The sequence below is a fragment of the Perna viridis genome, chromosome 2 (assembly GCF_037379345.1).
Source record: "Perna viridis isolate PV_CMFRI_1.1 ecotype Kerala chromosome 2, ASM3737934v1, whole genome shotgun sequence".
NCBI lineage: Eukaryota > Metazoa > Mollusca > Bivalvia > Mytilida > Mytilidae > Perna > Perna viridis.
In genome coordinates this window covers 53453041-53471985 of record NC_142446.1, presented here as the reverse complement: position 1 = coordinate 53471985, position 18945 = coordinate 53453041, and the positions used below count along the sequence as shown (strand labels likewise).

General features: G+C 31.5%; 1 protein-coding gene across 7 annotated transcripts; it reads right to left on the bottom strand.

The window, feature by feature from the left end:
* Positions 1-810: 810 nt before the first annotated feature.
* LOC148626008 (monocarboxylate transporter 12-like) lies at positions 811-18410 on the bottom strand. 7 transcript variants are annotated; one of them, XR_015919973.1, is made up of 6 exons: positions 18381-18410; positions 8334-8811; positions 7504-7647; positions 4584-5684; positions 2067-2340; positions 811-1383 (listed from the first exon to the last, which is right to left on the bottom strand). XR_015919973.1 is itself a non-coding variant. In XM_088569551.1 (6 exons), the coding sequence occupies exons 2-6, from the start codon at positions 8563-8565 to the stop codon at positions 1163-1165; spliced, it is 1824 nt and encodes a 607-aa protein (XP_088425677.1). In that variant the 5' UTR covers positions 8566-8811; positions 18256-18410; the 3' UTR covers positions 811-1162. The 7 variants fall into 7 exon arrangements, 6 of the variants coding, with proteins under 6 accessions (XP_088425677.1, XP_088425671.1, XP_088425672.1 ...); XM_088569551.1 differs by having other exon boundaries at positions 2215-2340; positions 18256-18410; XM_088569545.1 differs by having other exon boundaries at positions 2215-2340.
* Positions 18411-18945: the final 535 nt, after the last annotated feature.

Here is an 18945-nt window from a genome sequence, read left to right as displayed (position 1 = left end):
TAACACAGGTGGGAATTTCTAATACATCAAGTTGTCAATGTTATTTACCAATGTAACTATAAAGAAATATGTATAAGTTACAATAAGGCTGTAATTGCATAAAAAATTAGAAATACAAATTACAAATTTAAATTTCAGTTATATCAATGAACAGGGAAATAAAATTGCACATAAAGCTTTCTTTTCTTATCTCTTTTTCCACTTAAATCATTAACAAGAATGTGTTCCTAAATAGCCACTAGTTTAATTGGTAATGGATTGAAAAAGTGATGGTTCTAGAAAAAGAGGAGAATATTTCAATGCAACTGACACAAAAATATGTTTTCTTTTGATGTAACTACATGTATAACCTGACAGTAAATCTGATTGATTTCAATTTAGTGCCATGAATAAATACCCAAATTAAATGAGGTCTGCCACTCTCAATCTTTTTAATCATAAATTGGGCCTTTCCCAGATATATCTAAACATTTGTATTAGAGTTACATTTCAAGTGTAAGCCTATCCTATGTAAATCAACAAATAAACAAATATCACTTGTATAATGTAGATAACAACACAATATAGTTACTTAACAAAAACATGTTCAACAAACAGATAGAAGTAAAATATAATCTCTATAATGTTCCCTTATTCATCTACAAAGATCTCATGATTAAGTAATTACCTAGTTTAGGGATCAGCCATTCAACCTTTATAGAGGGAGAGGGCTAGGATGAAATTTTCTATTTGAGAAAATATAGGTCCTGCCTTTTTTTCTTTGGTGCCCTGAACATAAACAAAAATATTATGACAATAAAAGATCCTGCCTTTTCTTTTTTTTTTTATGGCCTAATTGATTGAAAATTTCAATCAAGTCTTTTACTTTCAAGTTTCATCCTACCCCACCTCCAACCATAAAACTCCAATGATGTTACCCTTACCCTAACATACTCCGCATTTATCAATATAATTTTCATTTGACCAAATGTAGATTTAGAAAAATATTGGACAAAGAACAAGAAGGCACAGTTTTAATAGTACATAATATAAATGTCTTTAATAAATAATCTTAGAATATATTTTCTGCCACTAAATTGAAGAGAAGCTACCGGTCTTCATATAGCATATAGCTTGTTTGAAAATGCTTATGATATACAAAAAAGCGACAATATCTGGCAAACTATGATTTCTTCATATCAGACATCTCTACTTCTTTAGCCATGTCCTCTGTAGGTTCTGGTTGATCCAATACCAGCTGTGTTGAGGTAACAGCATGCTGTGGCCTCCCTAATAATTTCTGTACTACTGGAATGATGTATAAAATAGCACCACTAAAAGCTACAACTGCTCCTGCGACATGGAATGAAATATCGTAACTTCCTGTGCCATCATACAACCAACCTAGAAAGAAAAAGAAACCCAAATATACAGTCCAATGTATCTTAGCAACCACATGTATACAAGCAATTACATGACTATGATTGAATTGGTTTTGACCCATGGAAGGTCACCTAAGAATGAAGTTCAATTTTGGCCAAAATATTAGTAGTTGATAATCTAAAATCATTTTTCGATTAAGGTCTTACATCATGCAATGCCAAGGGATTTTCCACTGTCAGGCACTGACCTGCCATTGGATACAAACAGTCTAACCACTGCTAGGAACTCCACTTTTGGTTTGGATTTCCGTAACTTATCTGCTAATGAATGTGGAGATCTTACCAATGTAGTCAAGGCCAGGAACTTTTCATAAGGTTAATGGCTACTGGAGGCCGAATTAATGAATTCTACATCATTTATTAACTAACATCCTATGTAGTCACTTCCTGGAACTCTCCATCTCTTGTTAACTTACCTGCTGTTGAAGGTCATATCAATGTAGCCACTGCCAGGAAATCTCTATCTCCAGCTAACTTACCGTACCTGCTACTGGGAATCCTATCATTATTACTCCCACGGACTCTCCATCTCTAGTAAACTTACCTGCTATTGAAGGTCCTATCAATGAACTCTCCAACTGTTGCTATTTTCTGCTATTGGAGGTCCTATCAATGGACTCTCCTTCTCTTCAATTATTATTTTACCTGCTATTGGAGGTCCTATCAATGAACTCTCCAACTGTTGCTATTTCCTGCTATTGGAGGTCCTATCAATGAACTCTCCAACTATTGCTATTTCCTGCTATTGGAGGTCCTATCAATGAACTCTCCTTCTCTTCAATTGTTATTTTACCTGCTATTGGAGGTCCTATCAATGTAGCTACTCCCTGGAACATCAGTAACAAACCAAAGGCATTGGTAAGTTTTTCAATCCCTAACAGGTCAACCAAGACGACAGATGTCAAACCAACATACACACCTAAAACATACACTTTATATAAATTTAAAATATCAATACAAAGAAAAATGTAGAATAGTTTTCATGCATTTACCTATACTTTTTTAACTGTTACGCAATGTCATTGCCAAAAGCAGCCTTTCCATGAAGGTTGCCATATTTCTGAATTTGTTTAAAATTCTATAAACTGCCTAACCTTTTACTAAAGTAAACATATATAGTCTAATTACATAATAGCTTTAACCAAAGGGCTAGTTGAATATATGATGCCAGAACTGTATTTACCATTGGAAACTGTTTTCTTATCTTAAAATCAATAGTGTTTTCAATATTAAATAACTATTTCCTTGGAGAATTAATTCAGTATTGAATAAAATAATTCCTTTGATGAAAATGACTCTTCCTTGAAGGTTACTGACACTATACATAATACCCCATGAGAAGAAATCATCTGTTTCCATGTGATAACATCTCAATTTATGGATACATTCTGACATTATATAACATTCAAGAAGCTCAAAATTGATCCACTTAGACATAGTTGTTGACCTTGTATTAAAAAGGCAAAACTTAACATCAAATAGGCTTTACTTCATATCAACTAGGTAACATCAAAGAGTTGTGGATCCAGAAATAAAAAAGGGAGGTCCTAATGATTTCCAGTTTTTTTTCTATATATATATTCAAACAAACTTTTTGTGCATAAAAGGGGGACCTGGGCTTGGCCCCCAGACTCCCCTTTGCCCTCTTGGATATGAATATGATTATGTTTAAAGACAATGTATTTTTAAATAGTAAGTCAAGTGATGAATATTTGAACCAGTTAATAAACCTGTAAAAATTTGCCAGATCTTTATTCATTAATATGTATATGATAAATGTTTTAAATATATTTTGAAGACAAAAGGACAAAAATCATTGGTATAAAGACTACAGACAGTATGTAGGGATGTCTCCAATAAAAGTTAGGGAATCAAGCGATTCAGGTTTCATAAAAGCTCTAAAAAGAAATCTGTTCATGTGACATTTGAAATTATCAATGTATGCATGTTAAGAACAACAATTTCCTTTCTCTCTAACTAAAACAACATCAGTGAAAAGGATGACAATTTGTCATACAAAATAAAATCAGATGTCACATGATGTATGATCAATGAGTGTTCAAGGTTTTGTCCTTGACTGAAACATTCATTGTACAGTGAATTTTATGATACATGTTAATTCAAATAAAACATAATGCAGTAGCTAATATAAAATAGTGTGGTGCTTGATTCATATTTAGAAATAATGGAAGGTCATTTCACACATTTCACAGATTTGTTTTAAAAGTCAGATGCATTCATGATTATACATAAATTAATTGAAATTACATTTTTATTGAATTTTGCTGTCTTCTCTCGCAAATAACTTCAGAAATTATTGAGTGCTTTTATTGCTTATATTTTTTATGAAAGAAAAAAGATGGTATTTAAATTTTTCAACAAATGGGGAAAAATTTCTTCGCAATAGGTTTGAAAATTAAGAATTTCTGTAATTACAAGTATTAATTACTGCAATTAAAAAGTAAATCTACTTTTTGCAAGAATACAAAGCATCATAATAATTCTTTGAATTCTCCATCCTTTCTATACTCCAAACAGGCATTTGTTTTCATCTTATTTTAACCAATAATTAACACATTTTACTGATCAGAATAATAATTATAGTATCATATATAATTGCATGACCTGTACTGATTTGTGGACAACTACTGTAATCATACTATTTTTCGCTATTGTTCGGGTGGATAGAAAACCATGAAAGACTACCCACCAAATTGATTTTTAACACTATATAACAATAACCATTTTTTGAAACCAAGAAAATTTATACCTGCAAATATGTTAACTCAACATAATCCATGAAAATCAGCAACTGTGAAAATTAATACGTTTACAGTATACTGCTCTTTCCTATTTTATAATAGGGATGGAGCATCAGCAATGTCCAAAATACATAAATCCTCTGTCAAAACATGAATGGCTCAGAATTTCTCTGTTGGAAATGATGTATTTTGACCTGTACAGTTATGATGTGATTGTTTGAACTCTTAACGCAGACACACATCATATGTTATAGGAAGTCATGCAGATTCCGTTTAATGGAGACATCAGCAAAATAACATCATAGGTTGCATTATCAATTTAGTCAAATGCTATATGAAAACAAATAGCTTATAGAATCATTTTAGAGTAAAAACCTTTAAAAACCCTTGATAAGCTTACCTATAAATGCTCCAAAAATTGCTGCATACAAAACAAGCCAAGCGAAACTGTCATTAAGTGGACTCAGTGCAGTTGCAACCCCACAAATTACCAATGCAGTGTTATAAAGCATGAGACGGTTGACATGTGGTCTATCAGCCATCCATCCAAATATGATACGACCAGCTGTGTTGGCAATACCTATCACTGATACTAACATGGCACTATCCTTTTCACTGATTCCTTTCTCATGGGCACGATCTGGTAGGTATATATAAGGCATGTTAAAACCAATACTGGTGCAAAAATTAGAAATGACAAATAAAACAAATATCACATCCTTAAGCAATGAGAAATCCAACATTTGATGAATTGCGTCTTTCATTTCTGGTGAAAGATTGAGGCAGCGGAGAAGAAACCATTCCTTACTGTCGGGTCGTAAGTCTGGAATAGATTGAATACTAGTGATGTACATTTCAGGGTTTGATTTATACTGCTGGATGTTCATGAGACTACCACTGTATAATATATCTTTACGACTGAACACATTTGAACCAGTTGTTCTCTGGACTGGAGTCAGTGATGTCTGACGATGAAATGATGGGACTACGATAGCGGATGTTGGTGAATTGGGCTCGGAATAGTTACCATTTACTTTATATATGGCTCCATCACTTTTGAAATAGTTAACACTTGTTGTTTCAGTTAATTTCAAATGATCAAGAGCCTTATTTTTTAATGAAGAATCCTTCTCATCCATGACAGTAATGGCTGGAATATGTTGTCCAGAGTTTCCATTCTGATTTGTTTTCAGCATTAGACTTTCTTTTTCAGATTTACTGCCACTGTCTTCCTCAACATCAAATTTCTTTTTTTCTGTACTATTAGTCAATGGGCGAAACAAAGCACCACAGAGTATGCAATTCAAAATAATGCCTGCCTCTATGAGTGTTGCTCCCTGCCATTTGTACTCATCCACCAATAGCTTTGAAACAGGTGCAAATATAAATGTACCGATACCTGAACCACAGACAGCTAAGCCTGTGGCAAAAGATCTCTTTGATTCAAAGTAGTGAGTGACACTGACAATGGCTGGAAGATACATCAACCCAAATCCTAAACCTGTGAGAAGGAATAAAAAATATAATTAATACTTTGTATATTATGAAACAGAACTTTTCATTTTCACTGCTAGATGTTTGAAGTGCATGCTTAATGTACACTTCCATTAGGAAAATTCTTTTTTTCTATACAAGGTCCTACCTCATTGAAGTATCTGTCATGCATATGCTCATCGGCTACCCTGCAGTGAACACAAAAGGGACTATTGCATGATTATAAATAAGATCAAAAAGTCTACAATATTTCTTTCCATTTCTTAATTTTAAAAACATTTATTATTTTAATTTAATTTTTCATGTTTGAAAAAATTGGAATAAGCAGGATTTTATAGGTAGGACCCTGGGTGCTTGATTGACATTTAGATCCTAAATTTTGAAGAAAAAAAAGTTATTTAAGTAAGACCACTGTACAGCTTTCACATTTTCTGTTGTCTTGAAACATCTCAATTAAACATTGTCAAACTTGAACTTCTAATACTGCAATTTTGCACATATCTACAAAGCATCTGTAGGTATAATCATAAAATGTTTTCCATAGGACAAAATCAATAGCATTTTAAGACCTTTATTATCATTAAAGTTAGCAACTGAAGCATTAGAAGTCATGTAATGGTTCTGCAATATCAGCAACTATCACGAATTGTAATCAAGTAGCATGATTGATTGCTAGGGAACCCTTTAATAGTTAATAATTAATCTTGATTTTTTTCTTCTTGAAGACAAAGACAACTAATTACATCATTTGTTTGCTTCAACTTGACAGTTCAATCGGAAGAGACCTGTTGGAGAGTTATTATTTTGTTTACCTGGGTGTTTTTGTTAATGTTACAAGGGTTATTGACAAGGGAGATAAATAGTGTCATCAGGGTTATGGAAGAGCAATCAAGGGAACCAAGGTTATAGCAGTAATCAAAAGAATGTAATCTGGGGACAAAGACCAGACATGGAAAACAGACATACACAACAAAGAACATAAAGTAACTAAAGTCATACATACAAAGTAACAAAAGAAATGCTTTCTATTAAGCGGTTAAATTTTGGGGGTGCTTATCTTGGCATATTTTAGCAGTTTGTCTAAAAACATTAAAATAAATTTCACAAAATATTTATTCTGCACCACTAATCATCCCAAAATTAGAAACGCTAAAATTTTTCGTTTACCTTTTTTTTTAATATTAACCAACAATGAGACGGACAGAAGAAAACACCTCAATAAAAGCACAGAAAATATTCTTGTACAAAATATTACAGACTACTAAATTACAGAAAAAAAATAGACAAGAAATAAGATACCGCTCGCCAACTCCCTCCCATTCTATATACATGCACCACAGATATGGTCTTTGCAATTGGCTGATATAAGTAGAATATGACCCATCAGTTACCCATATTACCTAGCTTTTACCCAAATTTTAATATTCAATAATCTTGTAAAAATCATTTACCCCAGCATAGTGAAACCTTTTAAACAAAACAAATTACCTCTTCACAAATCCAACTACAAAACAAGTCTGAAATAGGATTATAAAAAAGTAGAATTTTCCTTTGCTCTATACATGTACATCTTATTCCTACATGTATGACAAACTTTCATGTATCAGTAGGTTTTTGCATTTTATTGAAATCCTTTGAAAAGTTAAAATTTTATTTACGTGACAAACTTATGAAAGGGCAAGCAGGATTACCGGTACCCGTGCTATTAGATTAAGGTAGTATAAACTACTAAAACAGTATATAAATTTTATTCAGGTTGGATGTGAATACACTTTTTCCTTTTAACTATCATTGACCTTGAATTCAACACAGACTGACAGACATACCTGAAAGAATACCGAATGAAACATACAGGTAGTAGATATTAGGGGCAAACAAACTGATGATAAATCCTAAAGATGCAATGACAGCTCCTACGATGGTCACCTTTCTACATCCATATCGATTAGTCAGTGCACTTGATATAGGCCCTAAAAAAATAATAATTTCTTCTTTATGCATGTTTTGGTAAAGAAAAACTATTCACACTTTAGTTTCATACTATTTAATATAAGTCTTTGTAAGAATCAGGCAGAATGGGAAAAATCTGAACCATGTACATGTGTATGTCAAAAACCAACTGATTTGACTATATATTCATTCATGAAGTCTTCCTTATTTGAAATGTACATTAGTTGGGTCACTGCAAATGTTTGGAAAGTTTTCATTAAAGTGTTAAGAAACTGAAGTTTTCGACAGAGTTACCTAATGCCCTAAAATGTTCATCTGTAGTGCATATCATTGAAATTATAACCCATTTACACATAACCAAAATGAAAATCTTTTCTTTATTTCATGATGCTGATAATACAAATACATGTATAGTACATGTACATGTAGTCAAATTCGTAACAAGTATTGACCAAGTGGAGATTTTTCAACTGACCATGTTTCATCCACTGCCTGATTTTTACATTGACTTACAAATAATTCTGAAATTAATACCAGTACAGTGACCTCAACATACTTTAATATGTACGTAAAGCTCAAAGGTTAAGATTATGACTAAAGTGTGTACTAATTAAGCACAAGTTACAGCAGGCTTAAAAACAAAATTATATTCCTCGAAAAAAAAAAAAATACATGTACAACTTAAGTTTCAATGAAAGTTACTTACCAACTAGAAGAGTAATCCCTGGAACCAATGATCCTACCCAAGCAGTTTCTCCTTTTCCTTCTTTAAACTCATGAAGAAACTCAATGTAGAAAACACCAAAGGAGTAAACAATACCATCAGCAATAACATGGAGCATAAAAGATCCAAACACAATTACCCATCCCCATCCTCCATCTGGAGGGGAAGGTAACTCCGAATCCGTCTCGGCCGGTTGATGTTTACCTTTACCCATCTTCAAACACCAGGTGAAATGTGTTGTGAAAATCAATTTCTGTATCCACCTGAATGATTCAACATCTATGCATCAGAAGAGACTAATTAATGTTGCATTAATTAGTAAGTAACCTTTGTTTGTACCAACAAATTAGCTGCTAATGATAGAGTGAGACAGTAATTGTAAAAAAAAGTCGCCTTTAGCATCTATTTTTTTTCTTTGAGTTCTCTTGACCAGTGGGTGTCCATAATCAATCTTCCACTTCTGAAATAAAGAAAGGAACATATTGAAAAATTGTTTTTCTTTTCATCACATTATTACTAAATCACAATAATAGATATGGAGCATGATAGAGAATAAATACATAACATTATTCCAGCACATGCTGTACATGAAAACAAAACTTGGCACATTCTCATCTCATGACTTTTGTTTACACATTTGATTCTGAACACTGAAATTGCTCACCTATTAAGAATTACAAGATAATGTAAACCTTCAAATTTCTTTACTTTCAGAAATATAATGATGAATTGCAGTACACTATTCTAACATTGCATCATCCAGTATCAGATGTGCCCACACAATAGGTTATAAATCAACAAGTCAATAATGTTTATTCAGCAGTAAACAAAGAAAAAAATATGATTGTTAGAGGGCTTTTACTTTTGTCAAGTAAAGTGATACCACTCAAGACACTCAATAAGAACTGTGGCCCACTAAGAAAAAAATGCAGTGATTAATTTCATTATCCAAGTATGTAAACTACATAACCTCCAAAAACAACCATCAAAGTGTAAAGTTTGCCTCTTTAAGATGTTGATTGATCAAATTTAGTTAAAATGCACTATGGAAAAAATACATCTTTTCCTCATACAATGTTCTCTTGCAGTAAAAATATCTACATTACAGATGCTTCAGGATAAATTTAAATAGCTTTTTAGTTGTTTTCTAATGAGAAAATGGAGAAAAATGATGTGCCACCCACTGCCTGATTTTTACACAGAATCGTACTTAAGTCACCAGCTTTCTCATAGATTCACAAACTTGACTATAGATATACAATCAAACCTGTCTTAAGTTACATTCAAAATTCTTCTATTTTGCATAATTTTTATGCACTAACAAACATGCATGTTATTTCTGTAAATCTGTAGCCCTTTTCACAATAAATCATTAGAGTAAAATTAGTCATAAGTTGTAACGTCACTATACTTAACTCTACTATGACATCATAACATACGACTAATTTTACACTTACGACTTTTTGTGAAAAGGACTTCTGAATTTCTACACAATATCAATATATTTTGTTAAATCAAAATTCTCTAGCTAATTATACAATATCATAGTAAAAACAAGACAGAGATACTATTTGAGCTGTTTCTCTAATAATGTTATCCACATAGTATGTGGTTAGAATACTAATCACAAACTATTTTCGGTATCAGATCAATCCTGGTTATACTCAGGATACTGGTACAAGATAATAAAATATATTCATACTGAATATTTATTAAGTAGCACTCCAGCTAAGGATCATGCAAATTGTGATTCATGGGTAAAAAGCCAATATATTTTTATTTTTGATATTTTGTTTGAAATGTCATAGTAAACAGAAATTAACATGTGGCTTTTCATATAACCCTTGTTCTTTGAGACAAAAATTATATAGACTGCACTGTAGACTTCAGAATTAAGGGAGATTACTCTGTAAATGACGCTCAAATACAATAGAATCTACTGAATTCTCAATGTTGATTATCTCCTAAGAGCAGGCAGATTTGAATGAATAATTACACATTTCATAGTATAGACCCATAAAACTTAATTACAAAAATAAAAATATGCAGCCTTTTTTGGTATGTATCACATTTTTCAGATTTTGCATGATTCTTACAAAGACAGCTACTTAAATCCTGAGTTCGCCTGAATATAGCTGAAATATTGCTGCTCGGGCATTAAACCCCAACAAACAAACAAACAAACGTAAATCCTGAGTAATCTTCCTCTTTCTTCAACCTGACATTTATAAATCTTAGTAATACCAAAGTACTAATATTTTTATGATGAAAAATGATGGTTGAAAAATATTGGTATTTTCTATTTGTATTCTGAACAACTTTGAATTCTCATACTTCAGTCTTCCATAAAACCATATAATAAAAGCCATACAATAGCATATGATGTCTGATTTATTACCACATAAAACCAACACATATTTTAACTTTATATACATGTACATACATATGTATGTGTGTTGTTAAGGAAGGACCCCAAAATCTATGATTGAATACCAAATTAAAAAGTACTAAGATGATTTTCCAAATATTTCTATAATGAATCTGAAATTATTTTTGGGTCAGACATTTCTTTACCAATTTAATCAAACTTTGATATGAGGTCAATGTGATAACAAATAAACTTTTATACTTTAAGGTTCATCCGATAATCACTTTTTTGACAGATATGGACTCAATTTCTCCACAAATTTCACTCTGAGTACAGACAAACCTGTGCATCTAGGAAAATTAAATGCATATATCAATTACAAGGTATATGTAAAATTCAATCAGAAACTGACCTGACTTTTGCTGTGCTTTTTTTTACTGATTTGTTGAACACCAGAATTTCACTTGATATGATCCACTCATTCATACAATCAGCTGTTGAGTACAAGTGACTTTTGTTGCTCTCAACATAAAATAATTGTAGAATTGGTAAAAAAATGCACAGCAAAATCAAGTTAGATTTTGATATTCCAGAACAGAAAATGCATTTACACAAATATAAAAATTTGATCATATAAGTCTTGTGAGTGAGTCATGCTCTACATTTTTCCAAAGAGCAAAGTCAGATGGAAAATTTGTGGTTGAATTAAGCCCATATTAAAAGGTTATGAATGTTACTAATGATATCACATTTATCTTTTCTTGCATGATAGGCTTTTGATAAAGATTTATAATGTAAAGTGAGTTAAATATAAAATTAATAATGATATTCTAATTTCTTGTGGGGGTGGGGAGGGATAACGAAAGTAGCATCATTAGCAATGCTTAAAACAAAGAAGTAATTTCTGAACCTAGATTTACTCTGTAATGTTTATTTTTATTGTAACTTTACTTCACCTGTTCAAAGTTAGTTCTACATGTACATGTAAAACTTAAAAATAAATTTATCCTGTAAAAAACAACAAAGTCGAAAACAGTAGTAACCAACTTACCAGTATCTGATTAACAGATGAAAACACAATGTTATAAAATATTGTGCAACAAAGAAATTATTCAAATTCTTTGTTGATATGTCTAAAAATAATCCCATCAATAATTTAAAAGTCAACAGTGCTGAAAATGTTAACATGTTAAGGTTTAATATGTACCCAAGTGTTAATCAATACACAATAAGATCACAGACTTTATGAGGTGTTTCTTGGAAACAATGGATTCAGGTTAAAAGGATTTCTATATTAAGTATAGAAGTAAAAAAAAAAAATAACAAAAACATGAAGATAAGACCATGCAAAACCAAAAACATGTACATGTAGATAAGAAAAAGACTGAGGATCAACTATGCTAAAAAATAAGATTGAGCTAATAAACAAGGAAATGGAAATTATATACATGCACATCTATAAATACATAATGCTATACATGAGTTCACAGAAAAATTGTCAATTTTTATCTGGGGTTTATCTTTGCTTATACATGTACTTTGCAGTTGCAAATTTGCAATAAATATCCCCATGTAAATAAGATTTTATCAGTTATAAGAGATACATGTAGAGGGTAATTTAACTCCTGAATAGGTTTGGCTATGAAAATAGTACAATTCAAAATCTTGAATATCACACACTGTACTACAATATTTGCTATTACAAACAAAAATAGTCTGGCAAAAAGAGAAGGGAAAAAGATGTACCTAAAAAAGTAAGCATTTCTAAAATTAACATCAGAATAAATCAAACATTTTTTTTTAACTATTCTTAGATGCTTAATTAACAGAGTTGTAACATAAAAAATATACTAAATAACAAAATATGATTTTATATAACAATATAATCTTTTGGAATTATAATGGAATACCCAAATTACAACTGCTAGCAACACTAATTTACCATTTATCAAATATAATTGACAAACAAATTGACTTACAACTAAACTGTCACTTTCCATCAATATCCATGAAGCTAATGAAGTTAGAGGAAACTATCAAATGAAGGAACCCTGACAAGGGACATCACTCTGGCTTTAGAGTTAATGAGATTTTATTCTAATAAATCTCTGGTCAAAGCTGTTTTATTAAATAGGGATAAGCAGGAATAAGTACCACTTGAGTGACATTGAATTGAGTAAACAAAGTATTATGATACATACAACTGGTGACTTCCTGGTAAACAAGATGGCATTCAGTAAAATTGTTGACCTTTTTCAAAACTACCTCATCTCTTTTTTATTGGAAAAAAATGTGTCATTACTATACAAAACCTTGAATTGTATTTAAAATTATTTACTTTATAGAAGATGCCAAGAAAACATTTTTAACAGAAACATCAAATCCTTCCCTTTGACTTCCAATTGCGACTATATCGGATTATTTTTTTGGCCATTTTCTGACAAGTTAAGAAATTTTCAGCCTTATTTATGGGGTAATTTAGGGCAAACAACATCACTGACACTGAACCATGACAATCTATATTTTTCTTTTGAAGCTCTGTAGTTTTAAGAATGTATACATTGAAATGTAAAAGCAAAAGGTTAAAAATACTGGCACATTTAAATGTAGATATATATACTGCAAATTGTGCTTCATATGAAATCCCTACATACAGGCTACCTACTGGCCCTGAACAGTAGGTGCACCTCTACACTGTGTTCAGAACAAATTATTTAAGATGAAAAGTGTCTTTGCTTCAGATTACATTACTATTAGCCAATTGTGGATTCAAAGGGGTGTGTGCAGGAATTGGCACCCCTCCTTTTTATTGGAAAATTTGTTATTTTCATGTGTAAAATTGACAAAAAAAATGGTAAATAATGTCCTAGCACCCCAATTTTTTCTGAGGAACCCCAGCTGGCACCCTCCTTTTCAAAGTGTCTGGATCTACCCTTGCATTAGATGAATGTGTGAGAAATAAATGGACATAACCAACATCTGCAAATGTCCCAAACTTGATAAAGGGCTTCAATAAAATATTGATGCTATGTGTTTTTTTTAATACTTTTTTATTATAATATTCTTATTTCAATACATAACTGAATACATAACATGAAAACCAAAATAAAAAAGAGAGATACTTAATCTGGACAATATGTCGCTAAATAAAAGTAGGTGAGGTTGGTGATCTGACTGGACTCTAGTGATACGTACATGTACATACCTATCTCTAGATATCAGACCTTGAATAACAATTGACCAAGTTTTATTTATTGAATACAATATTAAATAGTTTTATCATTTTTCTTTGTATACTCCCCTGTTGGGTTGCTTGGGTTAAAGTTTAACTTTGTGAAACATTGTTTAAAAGTCTGTCTGAATAAATCCATAGGAGACCTTTTTGTCTGCTGGATTAAGGTAGTAGACCTAGGGTAAAGGACACAACTCTTACAAATCATTCAAATGTTTGTATTCACCATTTTACATCAATCTCATGTAAGCATCAAAGTAACTTGGACTGACTTCATTCTGTTTCAAAGGAAAGCTTGAAAGGTTTTGGTGAAATTGAATATGATACAAACATATCACTGATTTCAAGAGTTATGTCCCTTACCATAGGTCTACTTCCTTAAGCCTAAATATTGTCACATGTGAGATAAAGATGATTACACGGTATTATTTTTTATGAAAATCTTAGACTTTGCAAAATACTGGCTTAATAATTTCACAGATAAAAACCAACAGAAAGGTTGAATCCTTATATATCAAATTCTTTATTTTAATTATGCTATGGGGTATCTAAATTGATGTTCCTAATTGTTGAAGAAATGATATTTGAGGACAATACAATGTATTTAAACAAGATGCACAATGAACTTAAGAGTAGTGGAAAACAATTCTACCTGTATTAAAATTAAGATTTTCAGCCCCTTCCCAAAAATTTCTTTAAAATGCTTAGTGGAACACAGCTATATACGCCTGAAGAGGTTGAACCCTGAACAGATGGTTAAAGGTGAGTTAAAAGTCCAAAGAGGGCATTGCCCCATATTTGTTTAAATTAAGCAACATAACTCAAAACAGTCAAATCCAAAATATATTAAAATCAAAATTAGATTACACTAATTAAAATAAACTATTCAGCAAAGCTTCATGAAAATTGCTAGAAGCATTTTCAGGTTATTGCGCAAAAATGGGAAATCTCCCCCTTTTTAATGAAGTCCCATAACACAAAAATGAAAAATCAGAAATTTATAAAAAATGAATCAATCCACTAAAGTTTTATGAAAATGGTTGCAACAACTATCAGAGTTAGAGTTAGAAAACTGTGAAATTCCTCCTTTCAATAAATAAAGTCTGATAACTCTAAATCCTAAAATTACAAATTTTCTGATTGAAAAGGGAGCATTCATCAGTAAAAATAACAATTCACCAAAATTTCATTGAAATTGCAGAAGGAGTTTTTTAGTAACATTCTGAAAAAAAGATAACCACCCCTTTTTTTGTATGAAAAAAGTCCCTTAACTCAAAAATGAAAAATCTGAAATTGATAAAAATCAAAAGGGGGCTCACATCAATCAAAAGACACAATTTCCCAAATTTTCACAAAAATTGGTGGCAACATTTTTTGAATTATTGTGCAAAGTGTGCACAACGAACTGGCATACAGACAGACCAAGGATATCAATATACCATAATCAACACGTCTTAAAAGACGGGTCTTTAAAAATAAAGTAAATGTATATGACTTAATCGGAACTCCTCAGCCTTTCTAGTTACACAAAAGAAATTACTTTTCAGTGTAGTGGAGATTGTTGAGTAGTTCTGATTGGTACATGAATCACAGTAAATTAAGAGAAAGATATAAATTCTTAAAATATAAAATTCCAATTTCTATGCATAAATTGTCCCCTTATAAAGTTGTCAAATCAACTGTCACAAATACATGTAAGTCATGCATTTTCTCCCATTCTGAGCTGCTGATTAAAATGCACCTGACTTTTACCATACTGAGTGGAGAAATACAATTTGTAACTGAAAATATTTTTTAATTCACAAATTTAGTACTGTAGATCAAACAATTGACTTCAGAGGGAGATCCAAGGTGTGTAGGAACCCCCCATCCCTTTTAGTTAGAAAATTCAATATTTTGGCAAAAATGACTCCCCCTTCTTCTGGGACCCACTTTTTCCAAATTTCTGGATCTTTTCCTGTATCATAATTCTCTATTCATCTGTTACTCAAAAACACATGTTTTTCACAATGTTTGGAAAAGCAATGAAAAATTTTTTTCCAGGTCTTTTGATGTAATGGATCACTATGTTCTGAAGTTTTTCATGTAACATGTAAATTGCAAGCATAACTGAGACAAAGTGAGTACATCTCCTGTGTGGAGTAGGTAATATTAGACCTGTAAAGGGTGTAATGTTAGCTTAGAAACCATAATTTGATAGAAACATGATATGATAGAAATATCTATACATTATTGACAGAAACTGATAAAACATATCTAAATATAGATAGTAGAAATGTTTGTGGTTGGAATTAGCCTACATTAATTTAGAGTAGGTATATTGATATACAATTAGTGACATCTACAATATACAATGTTATATTGACAAGTTGCATATTTTTATTTGAACCATTCATTGTGGCAATAAAATTTAGGGATATCTACATGCATTTTGACCTGCTACATGTACTTGGTACAAAACTGTGGATATGACCAAGACGACCCAGCCCAGGATATCAGAGTTAAAATGATAAAGTAGCAATTGGATAATAAGCCAAGAATAATATAATACAATGTCGCCAAGGATCGAATTATTACTTCAATATATTCATTAATGAGGGCCAAATAAAATTAATGAGTAGATATTCATCCCTTCCCACCCCTAAAACTTTGAGAAAAAAAAAATAGGGGCAGGAATTTCAAAATCAGGATTTTTCATGTCAGTTTCTAGTATTGAGGTACTATAACACACAGATCTTTCATTTCTTGATGATTAAAATGATGTCTCTTCTATGAAACTGATGTGCCTAAGGATTTCGAACATATCTATACTTCAAAGAGTTTAAGTTCACTTGGCTCAAGATCAAGAAAATGGTAGTATTGTAAATTATAGCACTCCTTTTTGTCAAAATACCAGTATGGTGTATCAAACCCACTAAAAAAATATTGATACTCCTAAGTCTGAACCCAGGTTTGAACCATACAGACCTTATTTATATAATAATTATTCAGCTCGAGAGGAGCTACATGTGTACATGTATTTTCAAAATAAATGAAAAATACATAATTGTCCTTGACAAATAGTTAGTAGGAAATACATGTACAACCATAATGGTTCAGGGTTAATAGTTGACAGGCAAGCTATTTTTCTGATTTGGTGCAACACTTTCTTGGGTTTACATGAGAACTTGGATTTTTCTCTTAAACATACAGTTATCTCCCATTGCACATTTTTCTAATGAGTAGTGACAATGACAATCCATTTTTGAATGTATTTATCAAATTAGTGAGTGTTGAGATAAACTGCAGGTTATCTAATGCCGACATGTAATCCCCTTTCCTACAATCTCCTAACTGGGACAAATTGAAATATGTATTAAAAATGCATTTCTGAACAAGGACTAATCAAATATCTTTTCAAAGGTCTCTGTCCATCATCTTAATTGATTCTAATTCAGTTTCCTATTAAGGACTATTGGTCCTGGCGAAGTGATGTGTTCTCATGATGTAAAACATGAATGTGTCAACAGTTTTAGGTAAGGGGGGGTGCAAACAAAAAATCAATTATGGGTCAAATTTGTGGAAAATCAATAATTCTTCCTGTAAAAAAAAAACAACCTTCAGTACAAGTAATAACTGCTTTTCATATATTAATACATATAAATGTAAAATGAAGGAAATTGGTGGAAACTTTCCTAGTTTCTGTTATTAAGGTGTAGCAGAAAGACCCACAATTAAACCACTTCCACAGGCACCAAGCAATTAATGTATAAATAACATCAAGTTGTTTTGGGCAAGGATTTTTTATACAGTATAGGTCTAACTATTATACATATGTAAATTTAAAAATCTGTTTAAAGATGAAAGAAAATCAGAACAAAATAAGCTAAAACAGAGACCTAATGCCCTGGCCAAATAACTGCCAAAATTCCCCACATCCCAAAAATTTTGAACAGATAAGGAGACAACCATTTGATTCTGAGGGAGGAAGGGGTGGCGCGGGTTGATGTCAGTTTTAGTCAGGACAGAAAATTTATTTTCAAATACCTGTGAAAAAAAAATTAATTGCTTTCCGCAAGAGTATTTATTTTCAATCTACTGTATGCCAGAACGTTCATTTATTTTATTTTCTAGGTATCTACAAGGAGTTAAATATACTACTATAAAATTCCTTGGCAAAACTGTCAGGCTCCTTCTTAAAATTAAATAGTCGTCCCCTACCTTGCTAATTTATGGTTTTTAGTAGAGTAAATCAGTGACCAGATCTAAATTTGAAGTCGTAAATTACAATTGTAAACAATATTATGCTGTTCTAAGCGACTCACCAATTACCAAATAAAGAGAAAAATATACGCAATTTGCCTTCTGTCAACAATTAATAATTGAAAATTGTGAATCAACTGTATTATGTCCTAATAATCAATAGAAATTGATTCGATGAAAACCTTACCTTTGTCGTGAGAAGAAAAAATCGTTGTCCGCAGTCGATGGTACATAATGAGGTCACGTGGTTTTAATCGCCATGTGCAAATCAGCTGATTGGGTTATTTATAGAACACAACAATAGCCGTTCTTTAGTTTCATTACGTTCACTAAGTCCATAACTCAAAAATGAAAACTCAGAAATTTGTAAAAATTGATGGGGATCTCACATCATCCAAATGGAACAATTTACCTTAGTTTCATGAAAATGGGTGCAACAACTTATGACATAGACCTATAGTTATAGTTTGAAAACTGTGAAATTCCCCCTTTTTTTTAATTAAGTCCAATAACTCCAAGTTGTAAATTAATAAATTTTCAAAATTGAAAGGGAGCTTTCATCAGTATGAATAAATAATTCATAAAAATTTCATTGAAATTGCTGCAGGGGTTTTTGATTTAAAAAAAGAAAATCATCCCCTATTTTGTATGAATAAAGTCCCATAATTCTATAACAAAAATTCTGGAATTTATAAAAATTGAAAGGGAGCTTACATCAATTAAAAGAAACAATTCTACAAAGTTTCAATAAA

Bases quoted from the DNA above. Each gene is read 5' to 3' on its own strand.
- LOC148626008 (XM_088569551.1), bottom strand. From the start codon at position 8,565: ATGGGTAAAGGTAAACATCAACCGGCCGAGACGGATTCGGAGTTACCT. The intron at 5,685-7,503 runs GTATGTCTGTCA...TCCTTCTCACAG, and splicing joins TTCATTCGGTATTCTTTCAG to GTTTAGGATTTGGGTTGATG. The intron at 2,341-4,583 runs GTAAGCTTATCA...TGTATGTTTTAG, and splicing joins AATTTTTGGAGCATTTATAG to GTGTGTATGTTGGTTTGACA.